At 43.7% G+C, this 15,994-nt stretch overlaps 1 protein-coding gene across 11 annotated transcripts in view; it reads left to right on the top strand.

The window, feature by feature from the left end:
- The window catches only part of CTPS2 (CTP synthase 2), a 130,679-nt gene that overhangs the window by 24,188 nt on the left and 90,497 nt on the right, over positions 1-15,994 (top strand). For all 11 annotated transcript variants that reach the window (XM_063804168.1, XM_063804170.1, XM_063804169.1 and 8 more), the window contains 2 exons: positions 3,817-3,949; positions 8,597-8,685. In XM_063804168.1, the coding sequence (XP_063660238.1) occupies positions 3,817-3,949; positions 8,597-8,685 (222 nt within the window). The remainder of the gene's footprint in view (positions 1-3,816; positions 3,950-8,596; positions 8,686-15,994) is intronic.

The raw sequence follows: 15,994 nt of genomic DNA, 5'->3' as shown, positions 1-15,994 counted from the left end.
TGCAGGAGATTCTCTGCCACACCCCTTCTCCTGGCTTCTGGTGGCTGCCAGCAATCAGTGGTGTTCCTTGGCTTGTGGCCACATCACTCCAATCTTGTCCTCCATCTTTTATTTCCTTATTATTATTATTATTTTTTGAGATGGAGTCTTACTCTGTCACCCAGGCTGGAGTGCAGTGGTGCAACCAAGGCTTAATGCAACCTTGAACTTCTGGACTCAAGTGATCCTCCTGCCTCAGCCTCCCAGGTAGCTGGGACTACAGGTGCATGCCACCATGCTTGGCTAATTTTTGTGTTTTTTATAGAGACAGGGTTTCACCATGTTGCCCAGCCTGGTCTCAAACTCCTGAGCTCAAGCAATCCACCTGCTTTAGCCTCCTAACGTGTTGGGATTAAAGGCGTGAGCCACCATGCCCAGCCTTTGGCCTCCAGGCCTCCATCTTCACATCACCTTCTCACTTGTGTCTTCTTCCCTTCTCTTCTTTTGTAAGGATGCTTGTCATTGGATGTAAGGCAGGCCCTAATCCAGGATGATCTCATCTGGAGAGCCTTACTTATGTCTGCAAAGACCCTTTTTCCAAACAAGGTCACATTCACAGGTTTTGGGGACAAATTTCTTTGGGGGGGCCACCATTCAACTCACTACAGCCTTTTTATTTTTAATTTTTGTGGGTACATAGTAGGTGTATATATTTGTAGGGTACATGAGATATTTGGTACAGGCATATAATGCATTATAATCACATCAGGGTAAATGGAGTATCCATCACCTCAAGCCTTTATCCTTTCTTTGCAATACAAACAATCCAAGTATACTCTTTTATTTATTTAAGAATGCACAATAAATTGTTGACAATTTTCAAGCAAGGAGATATTGTGCATGGGTGCCTCTGCAGCACTGGGCCTCCCTCTGCATCACATTGGTGGTGACATTGTTAATTGATGCGAAGTGTCCATTCTTTAGCTTTGGTCCTCTCAGTATAGCCTGTAGAGAGGTGCAAGGAGCCAAATGGAGGCCAAAGGAACAGCCTCTATCATGGAGGCCCAGTGCTGCTCAGAGGCCAGGGGTCCCTGATTAAACAGGGACAGCTTGCCTGGGACCCGAAGTCAAGGTGGGCACAATTCTCCACCTCCTCCTATTCATTGTCTTTTTTTTTTTTTTTTTTTTTTTTTTGAGACAGAGTCTCGCTGTGTCGCCCAGGCTGGAGTGCAGTGGCGCGATCTCAGCTCACTGCAAGCTCTGCCTCCTGGGTTCATGCCATTCTCCGGCCTCAGCCTCCCGAGTAGCTGGGACTACAGGCGCCCACCACCACGCCCGGCTAATTTTTTTTTTTTTGCATTTTTTTAGTAGAGATGGGGTTTCACCGTGTTAGCCAGGACGATCTTGATCTCATGACATCGTAATCCGCCCACCTCGGCCTCCCAAACTGCTGGGATTACAGGCGTGAGCCACCACACCCAGCCCTCTTCATCTCTCTTGAGACCCGACTCTTGGGGGTGGCCCTGCAAAGAGGACTCCCCTCCCCCTCCCACAGCAGCTTGAAGTAGTATCAGATGCTTGCCTCACATTCGGTGATGGCTGATGGCTGAGTGGGGCACATGAGGGAGACCTTGGTTGCTCTCGGAAGTACAGGTCCAAGGGGGAATGAGAGGTCCCTGGTAGGTGTGACCCAGTGGACTCACCTGTACCACCTGCTGCCCAGTGACTCCTCCCCTGGGAAGACCAGCTGTGAGTGAGCCGTAGGAGTAACCTGTGATACTGACCCCAGTGCTGCTTCCTTCCGGGGGCAGAGCTGATGTTGTCTCTTCTGTCTATGGAGGAGGGAGAAGCGGGTGAAGCCAAATCTGCTGTTCTCAAATGCGGCTCTGCCTGCCTGCCTCTGACATCATCTGTACTACTTGGTGTGCTGTCATCCTGCTTTCTGTTACCTGCATCCTCTTTTTTTTTTGGAGACGAAGTCTGGCTCTGTCGCCCAGGCTGGAGTGCAGTGGCATGATCTCGGCTCACTGCAACCCCCGCCTCCTGGATTCAAGTGATTCTCCTTCCTCAGTCTCCTGAGTAGCTGGAACTACAGGCGTGCACCACCATGCCAGCCTAATTTTTGTATTTTTATTAGAGACAGGGTTTCACCGTGTTGGCCAGGCTGGTCTGGGACTCCTGATCTCAAGTGATCTGCCGGCCTTGGCCTCCCAAAGTGTTGGGATTACAGGCATGAGTCACCACGCCCGGCCCGTTACCTGCATACTTTATGGAGAGGTGGTGTGAGATACAGACAGCTGTGAAACCTCCAGAGCAACATAAAATAAAGTAGTGAGTTCAAGGGTTAGCAGCTTGAACTATTTTAGTCACCTTTTAGTGACCTTTTATCAGCTATTTTAGTCACCTTTCTAGAAAGTTACCTTCCCTGTCAGTTTTGACTTCTTAGCTTCTTGTGCATTATTCCCACACATAGCCTGTTTGTGATCAAGTTTCTCTTGTACTCTTTACAGATATGTGTTCTTTTTGTTTTTGTTTTGTTTTTGTTTTTTTTTTTGGAGACAGAGTCTCGCTCTGTGGCCTAGGCTGGAGTGCAGTGGTGCGATCTCGGCTCACTGCAACCTCTGCCTCCTGGGTTCAAGTGATTCTCCTGCCTCAGCCTCCTGAGTAGCTGGGATTACAGGTGCGTACCACCACGCCCAGCTAATTTTTGTATTTTTAGTAGAGACGAGGTTTCACCATGTTGGCCAGGATGGTCTCGAACTCCTGACCTCAGGTGATCCACCTGCCTTGGCCTCTCAGAGTGCTGCGATTACAGGTGTGGGCCACCGTGCCCAGCCACTCTTTGCAGATGTTGATATTCAAGAGAGATATTCGTCATCATGGTAACATTTTTCTAAGGTGTTTGGGGAAGGGTTTGCTTCAAAGCCCTAAAACATCTTCAGCCCCAAGATGACATTTCCACGTACCTAAAACCAAACCAGATATTTTTCATGTTCTTTGAACAGATTTCCTGACAAAAGCAACACTAAAAATTGTGTCTCTAATGGTAAAATGTGATTGAGTGTCTTCTGTAGAATGGAATTTTTCTCATAAAAATGATCTAAATGGCTAGTAATATTTTAAATCGTTCTCTCAGCACCATTCTTCAGGCATGCCATGAATAACCAGACTTTTGTGGGTCAGCTGGGAATGTAACCATTTTAAATGTAGACACTTTGAATGCATTTTCTTACACAATGTCACCTTACAAAGTTAATGTTGGAATGTTTCCTACTGACACGCAGAATGCATTTTTTTTATACAATGTCACCTTATTAACCAATGTAAGAATAGCTCATGTTTATGAGATTGGGATAGCTTTTCAATTTTTACTTTTAATGCTTTTAACTTTTTCTCTGATATACTTGAATTTTTATCTGTACCTGCTTATGTAAAACAACGTTGGGATTTCTGTTTTTGTTTTATGAGACAGTGTCTCACTGTGTCGCCCAGGCTGTAGTGCAGTGGTGTGATCATAGCTCACTGCAGCCTTGATCTCCTGGGCTCAAGTGATCCTCCAACCTCAGCCTCCTGAGTAGCTGGGACTGTAGGCATGCCCCACCACGCCTGGCTAATTTTTGTATTTTTTTGTAGAGACGGGGTCTAACTATGTTGCCCAGTCTGGTCTCAAACTCCTGGGCTTAAGTGATTCTCTCGCCTCAGCCTCCTGAGTAGCTAGGACTACAGCTGCTCCCGAGGATTTAAAAAGTGCCTTGGAGTAAGAGCAGCAGCTGCCATTGTTCTGTTTGTGATGTTCTGTTATGTGCATATAACCTTTGAGTTTGTTTTCTTTCCCAGGTATGAAAGGTTACAGAAAATATGCTCCATAGCCCTGGTTGGCAAATACACCAAGCTCAGAGACTGCTACGCCTCTGTGTTCAAAGCCCTGGAACACTCAGCCCTGGCCATCAACCACAAGTTGAATCTGATGGTGAGTCCTGGCCTGGTCTTTTGGCTATCTCAGTAATTCATGCCAATAGCACATGTTCCAGAGGGGCAAGTTTTGTTAAAGGGTCCCTGAGATCACCTGCAGGACTTACGACTCACCAGAAGAACTCACAGGACTCATCATATAGTTATACTCATAGCTAAGATTTATTATAGCCAGACAATGCAAAGCAAAATCAGCCAAGGAAAAGTCGTGCAGGGTGAAGTCTAGGAGTAACCAGGCACAAGCTTCTAAGTGCTCTCCCCTGGTAGAGTCCAGTGAGTTGTGATAATACATGCAAACTGCCATTTACTAAGGAAGCTCATTGAAGACTTGAAGCCCAAGGTTTTTACTGGGGGCTGGTCACGTAGGCACCCTCTTCTTAGCACTTCCCAAAATGCCAGCCTCCCAGAAGGAAAGCATGCAGCAGAAACCATGTTGTCTGTACAGACACTTTCAGCACAGTGAGCTTCTCCTATCAGTTCTTGGAATGATGGGAACCCTCCCAAAATCAGAGTTTCCAGAAGCCAGTCAAGGCTCAATCTTGTAGCAGGCCTTTCCAAGGGCAGCAGCCAGGCTTGCTGTGTAAACGGTTTTCTTTTTTCCTTTTTTGAGACACAGTCTCCCTCTGCCGCCCAGGCTGGAGTGCAGTGGCATGATCTCGGCCCACCGCAACCTCTGTCTTCACCGTTCCAGCAATTCTTGTGCCTCAGCCTCCTGAGTATCTGGGATTACAGACTCCCGCCACCATGCCCAGCTAATTTTTGTATTTTTAATAGAGACGGGGTTTCACCACGTTGGCTAGGCTGGTCTCGAACTCCTGATCTCAGGTGATCTGCCCGTCTCGGCCTCTCAAAGTGCTGGGATTACTGGCATGAGCCACTGCGCCTGGCCTGTGTAAGCTGTTTTCTACATGTAGGTTTAAGGCACATTTCTGAAAGTAGGCTTTGCACATTCAGATGAATGAGCATGCTTGTCATGCTCGTTTAAGTACATCGTAATTGCCTAACAAGAAAATAATAGGACATTTTTTCCCTTTAGCATTGGAATGGAATCTAGATTTTTTAAAATACTATATTCCCCTCTCTAACTTGGAGGAATGATAGCTAGCAAACAGTGATTATTTGTTTTGGAAACTCAGTATTGTGGAATAACAGAGGCGTAGTTATCTTATATAGCTTGAGTATATTCTTCCATATAAGAACGGAAGTAGTACATGTTTAGAGTAAAACATTTAAACAAAGCATAAGCCAGGCGAAGTAGTTCACGCCTGTAATCCCAGCCCTTTGGGAGGCTGAGCCAGGTGGGTTGCTTGAGCTCAGGAGTTGAAGACCAGCCTGGGCAACAATGGGAGACCTCATCTCTATTAAAAAAACTTAAAAAGTTAGCCGGGTGTGGTGGCATGCGCCTGTAGTCTCAGCTAATTGGGAGGCTGAGGCAGGAAGATCACTTGAGCCCAGGAGTTTGATACTGCGGTGAGCTATAATTGCGCCACTGCACTCCAGCCTGGGTGACAGATTGAGACCGTGTCTCCAAAAAACAAAACAAAACAAAATAAAGCATAAATCTAAAATGCAGAAAGCAGATTCCTCCTCCCTGAAATCCCACTTGTTACCAGTTGGATACGTATATTTATATATCTATCTCACATTTATATTTAATGATATTCAGTATGAGTATATCATTGTTTAAGCAAGTCTTATCATCTTGACTTAAATGGCAAAAACTTTGTATAATGAGTAAAAAGATCCATTTATATGTTAAAGAAATTTAATGGCTTCCACTTTGACACTAGCTTAGGAGAACTAGCTGCTGTTTCTCTCTCCTCTTTTTAGCCTCCTTCTTTCCTAATCACTTTTTAAAAATTTTATTTTATTATTTTTTAATTAATTAATTAATTAGTTAATTACTTTTTAGATGGAGTTTTGCTCTTGTTGCCCAGGCTGGAGTACAGTGGTGCCATCTCAGCTCACTGCAACCTCTGCCTTCTGGGTTCAAGTGATTCTCCTGCCTTAGCCACCCGAATAGCTGGGATTACAGGCATGTGCCACCACGCCCAGCTAATTTTTGTATTTTTAGTAGAGATGGAGTTTCTTCATGTTGGCCAGACTGGTCTCGAACTCCTGACCTCAGGTGATCCACCTGCCTTGGCCTCCCAAAGTGTTGGGATTACAAGCGTGAGCCATCGTGCCTGGCCTATTTTTTAATTTTTATAGAGACGGGGTCTTGCTATGTTGCCCAGGCTGGTCTCGAACTGCTCAAACAATTCCTCCTGCCTTGGCCTCCTAAAGTGCTAGGATTACAGGCGTGAGCCACCATGCCCAGCCCCTAATCACTTTTTACTTTTGGCTTTCTAAGGAATAGTTTACTTCCCATTCCTCCCACTCCTCCAAGTCGCCCGCCCCATTATGTAAAAAAAAGAAAATGGCAATGGAAAAATTGCCATGACATATACATTTTATAAAGCCTTTAAAAATTTGTATCTTAAAGTTTATTTGAATAGTCTTTTTTTTTCTTTTCTTTTCTTTTCTTTTTTTTTTTTTTGAGACAGGGTCTCGCCCTTTCTCCCAGGGTGGAGTGCAGTGGTGCGATCTTGGCTCACTGCAACCTCCACCTCCGGGGTTCAAGCAATTCTTGTGCCTTAGCCTCCCGAGTAGCTGGGATTACAGGTGCCCGCCACCACACCTAATTTTGGTATTTTTAGTAGAGACAGGGTTTTGTCATGTTGGCCAGGCTGGTCTTAAACTCCTGGCCTTAAGTGATCCACCTGCCTCGGCCTCCCAAAGTGCTGGGATTATAGACGTGAGCCACTGTGCTTGGCCAGGAGAGTCATTTTTACAGAAGAAATACTAAACTAATATAGATAGAGAGGGACTGTTATATACATAAGAATTGGTGCACATGATGCTTCATCTGATAGGATTCATTGACATTAGCTTCTCCTAAGTACTGTTTGAATCCTGGCCTTGTCATCTTCCTTCTAAGGTTGGGCTGCATCTGTCTATCTCTCCTGGTTTGCTGCAGCTGCAGCGGCTTCCGGGCTGGTTTCCAGCTGCCAGTCTTCCCTGCCTTTGCCACACTCTACCAGAGTGATCATTGTAAAATCTTTCTCGGTTCTCTCTGTTCCTGTCATCCCTTTACTTAAGATCTTTCAGTGGTGTCTCAGTCTGTTCAGGCTGCTGTAACAAAGTACCATAGACCAGGTGGCTTACAAACAACTGCCATTTCTCTCTCACAGTTCTGGAGGCTGGAAGTCCAAGATTAGGGTGCCAGCATGTGGCCGGGTTCTGGTGAGGGCCCTCTTTTGGGTGCAGAGGACCAACCTCTGGTTATATCCCCATGTGCGGAAGGGGTGAGGGAGGTCTATGGGGCCTTTTTTATAGGGGCACTAATCCTATTCCTATGTGCTCTGCCCTCTTGACCTAATCATCTCTCAAAGACCCCACCCACCTCCTAATACCATTCCTTTGGGAGTTGGGATTTCAACATAGGAATTTTGGGGGAACACAGACATTCAAACCATTGCAATTGGCTTCAAGTGTCAAGTCTGTGTCATGGCTTCTCAGCCTCGTCCCTTGCCTTCCTCCAACCAAGCAGGTCTGTCCTCTCGCTGGGTGGGGCCTTTTTTGAGGGTCCCAGAGTGGCTACCACTTTCTCTCTTTTTCCTCTGAGGTTTCATATAAGTGGTTCCTTTGCTGGAGATTTCTTTATTTTTTATTTATTTTTATTTTTTTTATTTTTTGAGACGGACTCTCACTTTGTTGCCCAGACTTGAGTGCAGTGGCACAATCTAAGCTCACTGCAACCTCTGCCTCCTGGGTTCATGTGATTCTTCTGCCTCAGCCTCCCGAGTAGCTGAGATTACAGGCACCTGCCACCATGCCTGGCTAATTTTTATATTTTTAGTAGAGACGGGGTTTTGCCACGTCGGCCAGGCTGGTCTTGAATTCCTAACCTCAGATGATCTGCCCACCTCGGCCTCCCAAAGTGCTGGGATTACAGGCATGAGCCAATGCGCCCGGCCTGCTGGAGATTTCATACCCTTCTCCCCTCCTCTCTTTGTCTCCTGCTGCCTCCCATCACACACGTGCTTATCTTGCTTCTGCTCTCCTCTCGGCTGGCTTCTTGAACATTACCTCCCCAGAGCTCTTCCTTGACGTCAATCCTTCCTATCTTTCCTCCAGTGTTCAGTTCTAGTGACCTCCTAGTTGCTTTTTTTTTTTAATTTTTTTTTGAGACAGTGTCTCACTCTGTCACTCAGGCTGGAATGCAGTGTTACAATCAGGGATCATTGCAGCCCGGACCTCCCAGGCTCAAAGGATCCTCCCACCTCAGCTTCCCAAGTAGCTGGGGCTACAGGCACGTGCCACCCCACGCGGTTGACCCCAAGTTACTTCTGCATCGTTCTCTTCTTTGTCTGTCATAGCCATTATCACAGTATAGTGTGGATGCCCGTTTATCTGGTTTTGTAATCTTTCTGAAAGATTATAAGAGCCGCAAAACAGAGACTGTTTTTCTATCCCTAGTGCCCAGTACAATGTTTGCATAATAAGTAATTATTGAATAATGTGTCATAGTATTAGATGGCTGCAGTATTTTTGAGTGTTTATTTTTCTTAAATACTCCTTTTATCTGTTGGATGTTTTTTAGTACATAGACTCCATTGATCTGGAGAAGATCACTGAAACTGAGGACCCTGTGAAATTTCATGAAGCTTGGCAGAAGCTATGCAAAGCTGAGTGAGTACCAGGGCCCACGCACACCAGTTAGGATAGGACCATTGTACTTTTTCTGTAATGATTCAGTTTACCCTAATTGCTAATTTTCATGCATTTTGAAAGGTAGTTTGGAGTACTTGTGGTCTTTGCAGGTGATTGTTCCACGATCATACTGCATTGATTTGAAATGTGCCATGTTAATGCTGGTGGCATGTGCATAGAAATGGTTTTATTTGGGGAGGATGGGGATACTGTGGGAAAGTGTGTTGATTCTCCTGAAGGATGCAGAGGGAAAGTGTGTTGATTCTCCTGGAAGATGCAGAGATGAATCTTACATATGCAAAGTTAAAGTACAAGAATGACAGCTTTTTTTTTCTCTCTCTCTTTTTAAAAAGTGAAAGCAAGTTTATTAGGAAAGTAAAGGAATTAAAGAATGGCTACTCCACAAGCAGAGCAGCCCTGAGGGCTGCTGGTTGCCCCTTTTATGGTTATTTCTTGGTTATATGCTAAAGAAGGGATGAATTATACGTGCCTCCCCCTTTTAGACCTTATAGGGTAACTTCCTGATGTTGCCATGGCATTTGTAAACTGTCATGGCACTGGTGGGAGTGTAGCAGTGAGGATGACCAGAGGTCACTCTCATTGCCATCTTAGTTTTGGTGGCTTTTAGCTGGCTTCTTTACTGCAACCTGTTTTATCAGCAAAGTCTTTATGACCTGTATCTTTTGCTGACCTCCTATCTCATCCTGTGACTTAGAATGCCTAACTATCTGGGAATGCAGTCCAGTAGGTCTCAGCCTTATTCTACCCAGCCCCTATTCAAGATGGAGTTGCTGTGGTTCAACATTTCCCCTCTCCCTTTTATAGGAGAACTCTTAATACTAAGTGTTGCAGAGGGACAAAGCTCCATCTTCTGTAACTTCTTCGTGTTGAATAGGGGCAATGACATTCCTCCCTATTAGTCTCTTGTATTTGGGGTAGAGAAGAGGTCAGTCAGAAAGCGTCAGATGGCGAGGGCCATTCATAACTCTGAGTTCCAACAAAAGGTGATATCTGGAAGATTAATAAATGTTTAGTTTAAGAAAACATTGAGTAAGCTTATTCTGCATTCCTACACAAAGAGTACAATAGCAATATATTCCACAACAGTAAAGCAAAAAATTATCCCAAGTAAACTAAATTAGAAGGCTTTCCATGAACTGGGCAACTGTTGGAACCAAGCTGATATGCAGTTGCTAGCTGATTTCAATACATGCCCAGAATTAGAATACTGATCCCAATTTTTACGTTACCCATCCCTCTTGTTTTTTTTTTTTTTTTTTTCCGAGACAGAGTCTTGCTCTGTCACCCAGGCTGGAGTGCAGTGGTGCGATCTCGGCTCACTGCAACCTCCGCCTCCTAGGTTCAAGCAATTCTTCTGCCTCAGCCTCCCAAGTAGCTAGGATTACAGGCACGTGCTACCATGCCTGGCTAATTTTTGTATTCTTAGTAAAGACGGGTTTCACCATGTTGGCCAGGCTGGTCTTGAACTCTTGACCTCGTTATCCACCCGCCTTGGCCTCCCAAAGTGCTGGGATTACAGGTGTGAGCCACCACGCCCAGCCCTGCTCTTGTTTTTTTCTGAGCTGCAGTCACAGATCACTGATTGTTTCACAGGAATAAGCAGGGTCAGTCAAAATTGCAGAAAAAAACTTCAAAAACAACCAATAAGACTAGAATTCATAATAATAACAGTTAGACCATAGTTCTTGAAACATAATTTTTTCTCTCTCCAGTTTCCCATTTTCACTAAAGACAAATCATGGTAAGAACAATTTGCTTTATTATACTTGGCCTGATTATTTGTATAAAGTGCTGCAAGAATAATTATTTTTCAATAGGCTTTTAAAATTGGCTTTGACAGAACCTTATTCCATAAGGAATCTCAGATAAGACCTTTTTTAAAGCTGAGCCCACCCATGGGTTTGTACCCTCAAATACCTATGAATTGGGTAAATTCCTCTCTTTTTGAGGTCCCAAGATAACTTGAGGCTCCTGGACCTGTCAGAAAGTGACATTCTTTAGTTACCACAGGTCAGAAACCCTGTACAGGGACTGTGTAGACAAGGTATGAGGCTAGTTTTCCCAAGGGGCTTGTATTGGCTTTACAATTCAAGTTTGATTCTTTACAGGAAAGCACACCATTCCAGTCAAAGCCTTGGTAATATAACCAGTTTCTCCCTCCAATTGTGTCCTGTTGCAAAATAAAAAAGATTCTTATTGCACTTATGCAAACAACTATATTGCCATAAGTTAAGAATACTCACAAATAGTTTCCAAATTCTGGGCAAATCAGGTAGAGAGAAACAAATATGCTCCAAATTTTGTTCACAGGAGTATACTTTACTCAATTGTTACAAGCTGTATATAGCTCAAAAGAACAGTTTTCTTGACTCTGAAAAATAAAACAAAAAGGATCAGCAACATTTTAAGCAAAGTAAAAAATATTAATTTTTTATTAGTTCATTCCATGGAGCTAACTCCTGTTCTACTTGATAGTCATGAACATTTCAGCTCTCCATGAGAGTCCTGAAAGATTTTCCTCTGTTCTGCTGTCACAATCTCCAAAGTTATCAGAAACTTGCATTTAAGAACAGCTGTTAGAGTTCTATAGTTGATTATTAACTACCTTCTAAAGAGGACCAAAACAATACAATTGTCTGTGGGTGACAAAATGTTTTAGGGCAGCCACTATTAAAGCCACAATTGACTAGGAATTTGTTACATCTGTGGCTTACAACAATTTTGCATAACAATGATAATTATTAATAACATACACGAATTCATATTAGAATTATAGAAGTTTCTTATAATTTTGGAACACATACAATAACATATTTATACAAATACAGCCCAAAGAAAGCCAAACACCATTTCATATTTGACAGTGCTTTTCATATAATTTTTATACCAAATATACCAAACTTCACCATTGCATTAGTGCATTAAATTCATGTCAAACCCAATTTTTAATAAAACCTTATAGATAAATCTATCCAATTTTAGTTTGACCATAAGGTAAGATTTTTACAAACCTTCTATAATCCTTTACAAGTTTTTTTTTTTTTTTTTTGAGACACAGTCTCTTGCTCTGTCACCGAGGCTGGAGTGCAGTGGTGTAATCTTGGCTTACTGCAACCTCCGCCTCATGGGTCCAAGCAATTCTCCTGCTCCATCCTCCCGAGTAGCTGGGATTACAGGCACCCGCCATCATGCCTGACTAGTTTTTTTTACATTTTTGTAGAGATGGGGTTTCACCATGTTGGCCAGGCTGGTCTCGAACTCCTGACCTCAAGTGATTCGCCCACCTCAGCCTCCCAAAGTGCTGGGATTACAGGCATGAGCCACCATGCCTGGCTCCTTTAGAAGTTTTTGTTAAAGAGCAGATCAGCACTCTAAGAGAAACCTGTTGTGCTTTTATTTCAATGTTCAATTTATGGAAAACCTGAATACACCTTTAACTTTAGCCAATGTCCACACGCATAATTTCTTTTTTTTTTTTTTTGAGACGGAGTCTCGCCTTGTTGCCCAGGCTGGAGTGCAGTGGTGCAATCTCTGCTCACTGCAAGCTCTGCCTCCTGGGTTCATGTCATTCTCCTGCCTCAGCCTCCCGAGTAGCTGGGACTACAGGCGCCCACCACCACACCCGGCTAATTTTTTGTATTTTTAGTAGAGACGGGGTTTCACCGTGTTAGCCAGGATGGTCTCGATCTCCTGACCTCGTGATCCGCCCGCCTTGGCCTCCCAAAGTGCTGGGATTACAGGTGTGAGCCACCACGCCCGGCCTGCGTAATTTCTTTTATAAGATTAATCCTTCACAAACCTTCTACAACTTGCTCAAACTTTCAGCTTTATCTTATCTAACTTAAAATAATCCGTTAGCTGGATGCGGTGGCTCACGCCTGTAATCCCAGCACTTTGGGAGGCTGAGGTGGGTGGATCACCTGAAGTCAGGAGTTCTAGACCAGCCTGACTAACATGGTGAAACCCCGTCTCTACGAAAAATACAAAATTAGCTAGGTGTGGTGGTGCATACCTGTAATCCCAGCTACCTGGGAGGCTGAGGCAGGAGAATCATTTGAACCCACGAGGTGAAGGTTGCAGTGAGCCAAGATTGCACCATTGCACTCCAGCCTGGGCAACAAGAGTGAAACTTCATCTGAAGACAAAAACAAAACAGCAAAAAACAATCCTTTAACCTTTTAATCTAGGCAAAAAAAAAAAAAAAAAAAAAAAAAAAAAAATCCACATTTTCATGCCTTCTTATAATCTTTTACTAAAAACACATTTCACTTTCCTTATGCAACTTGCATGTAAAACTGTTTCTCCAGTAGTCTCAATTACAGATTACACTGTTAACTCTTAGGAACTTTTACTTTTGGTGAAAAACCTGGTTAGTAAGCAATTTTAATTACGTACTAGGTATGGAGCCTAGGACACTAGATAAGGTCTGACCTTTTCCAGCATAGCTAGGGGGCATGGCTTTCAACTTGTCCCCAAGCCTTATCTAGAATCTAATGCTCCAAAGTAGGTAAATTGAACAATTTTCAAGAGTCAAAGCAGTTTATGACCTTAAAGCATTGAGAAAACCTAATATCTGACCTGCCTAATTTAGACCAAATGTCTTTATTTTCCCAATAATCTTTAAAGCTGTTTTTATTACCCAAAGATTACTAAAGTTATGTGAACTAAAAGTCATTACAATTTTTACTTTTCTTACACAATACTTGATTTAAGCTTTACTATTTTTAAACCAATTAAAGCTTTTTTTTTTTTAACATCACACACACAACACATATAAATGCACAGACAGAAAGAAGATCCAGTAGTTGTAAGCACCCAAATATCAATCAGAAAGGCTTATCCCCTAAACTAGGAATTGAACCCTGAACCCAGGTCACCATTGTGATGATGGAGACCAAGAGAAAGTACTGCCACATGGTTGCAAGGTCAAGCTCCCAAGGACATGAAACAAGATGAGAGGGAACCCTTATCCAGTTTTTCTTCAGGGACCTACAGCAAAGTTTGTTATTGACCAGTTTGCTGGGGTGGCTTGAACAGCAGGCTTACAGGGGTCCTAGGCCCACATTCTATCCTAAGGTACCCCTCATTATGACAGAACAATACAGAAAGACACACAAAGCACACCAGATTCACTGTAGCTTAAGAGTAGCCTCAGAAATCCTTTTTACCATTAATCAAAACTTTACACAGGAGACAGTGATTTTTACCATTCATTCAACCAATTTGCACAGAGAGAGAGAGAGGCCAGAAGTCTGACTGGTAAGAAATTCTTACCCTTTTGTCGGTATGCTAGGCTTCTGGGTTCCCTTTCCTTGAGCAGCCCTAGTGACCCGGCTGGCTGCACCACAGCCCTGGGGGCCAAGCTGTAACACAAAGGAAAATTATCTTTTCCTGTTCTGGCTAGAGCAAAATATGTGTGACAAAACATAGACATTAGCCACTCTGCCTAGCACCCAATATCTTACTGGCAAGGCTCAAACTTGCCCCTGGTTGGGCCCCATCATCATTAATCCAACCTCTGACCAGGAGTTTCAACTTGTCTCTGGGCAAGATGGTCGCCTTGAGTAACAGAAAAGATACGAAAAGGAAAGGAGATAAAGGGAGAAAAGCATTGCCCGCAGCATTTTGGGGAAGGCAAAGAGCTCAGGGAGGCCAGAGAAAGACGCACCCATTGCAGTGACACTGAAAAGTTCAGGTGGCCGCTTGTCGGTCATGAAGGGATCTTTTCCAGGAGTCTCATCAACTCTCAAGTTTCCCCTTTTGAGGAGGAAAAAGCTCCCCATGTCCCATGGTCCTGTGCATGCCTAGTTCTGTCACCCATAGCTATCAGCAAAGAGTGCAAGGCAGAATAATCCAAAGAGAATAGCAATTAACATCCCATAGTGCCAAACCTATTCTTAGCAGAGAGGGACTTTACTGAGAGATGCCTCTAACCCCCTAAACCTTAGGAAGGACTCTAACCTTCCTAAGTTGTGCCTCCAACCCAAGGTCAGTCAAGCATCCTTGCCTTTTATTGAGAGGAGCCTTTAACCCTCTCTGTTTTAGGAGAGACTCCCCTAAGTTGGGCCTCTAACCCAATCCCATCCTTTACCTGGGTATATGCACCCCATTTACCCAAAGTCAGCCAATTGGTGCACACAGATGATTTTCCTTTGGGTCTGGGGTCTCTTCAGTATTGTTCTTTCCGTGTTTCACTAGAAAGATGTTACTGGAGGCTGGGCATGGTGGCTCACGCCTGTAATCCCAGCACTTTGGGAGGCTGAGGCGGTCTTATTGCCTGAGCTCAGGAGTTCGAGGCCAGCCTGGGTAACATGGTGAAACCCCATCTCTACTAAAATACAAAACATTAGCTGGGCGTGGTGGCGTGTGCCTGTAATCCCAGCTACTCGGGAGGCTGAGACAGGAGAATTGCTGGAACCCGGGAGGTGGAGGTTGGAGAGGGCCGAGATCGCGCCACTGCACTCCAGGCAGGGTGACAATAGCAAGACTCTGTCTCAAAAAAAAAAAAAAAAAAAAGAAAAATGTTACTGGACCCCACCACGTACTCAGTATTGTCCCTTCTGTGGTCGCTAGAAAGATGTTACCAGAAATGGGTCCTAATCCAGACCCCAAGAGAGGGTTCTTGGATCTTGCTCAAGAAAGAATTCAGGGTGAGTCCATACAGTAAAGTGAAAGCAAGTTTATTAGGAAAGTAAGGACATAAAGAATAGCTGCTCCATTGACAGAGCAGCCCTTTCTCTCTTGATGATATTTTCCACGTCTTAGATTTTAGGTTTTATTTTGTAAGTAATTGACAGAACTCTTGGGGGCAGCATTGCATCATGAGGTTAGCATGATCCTCCTGGGTTTTCTGTTGAACTGTGTTGCTGTTGTGTTTGCCTAGGTCTGTGAAGTCTTCTAGCCAAGAAATTTTCATTTGCCACTACTTAATTAGCATTTGAAATCTTAGGCTGATTTTTCCAATTTAACTCTTTCTGATGATGTCAGAGATCTTAACATTTTTATAATAGTGTTTTGAAAGAACCTTAACCTATTTTCATTCAGTTTCTTTTCCCAGTGGCATTCTTAATTGAATTGGGTTTCTCAGTTAGTATGCTCTGATGCCACAAAGACTTATCGTAAAATATATATTGAGGTCAGTTGTGAGAAATTGTCACAATTTCTTCATAACATTGGGAAGATTTCAGAAAAAAAGTTCAGGGTGTGAAGTCATATAATTGGTTCTGAAAATAGAGCTTGAGCATAGTCACTAGTGATTGGACCAAGC

Source organism: Pan troglodytes, chromosome X (genome assembly GCF_028858775.2).
Source record: "Pan troglodytes isolate AG18354 chromosome X, NHGRI_mPanTro3-v2.0_pri, whole genome shotgun sequence".
In the NCBI taxonomy this organism is placed as follows: Eukaryota; Metazoa; Chordata; class Mammalia; order Primates; family Hominidae; genus Pan; species Pan troglodytes.
This window is presented reverse-complemented; position numbering and strand designations above follow the sequence as displayed.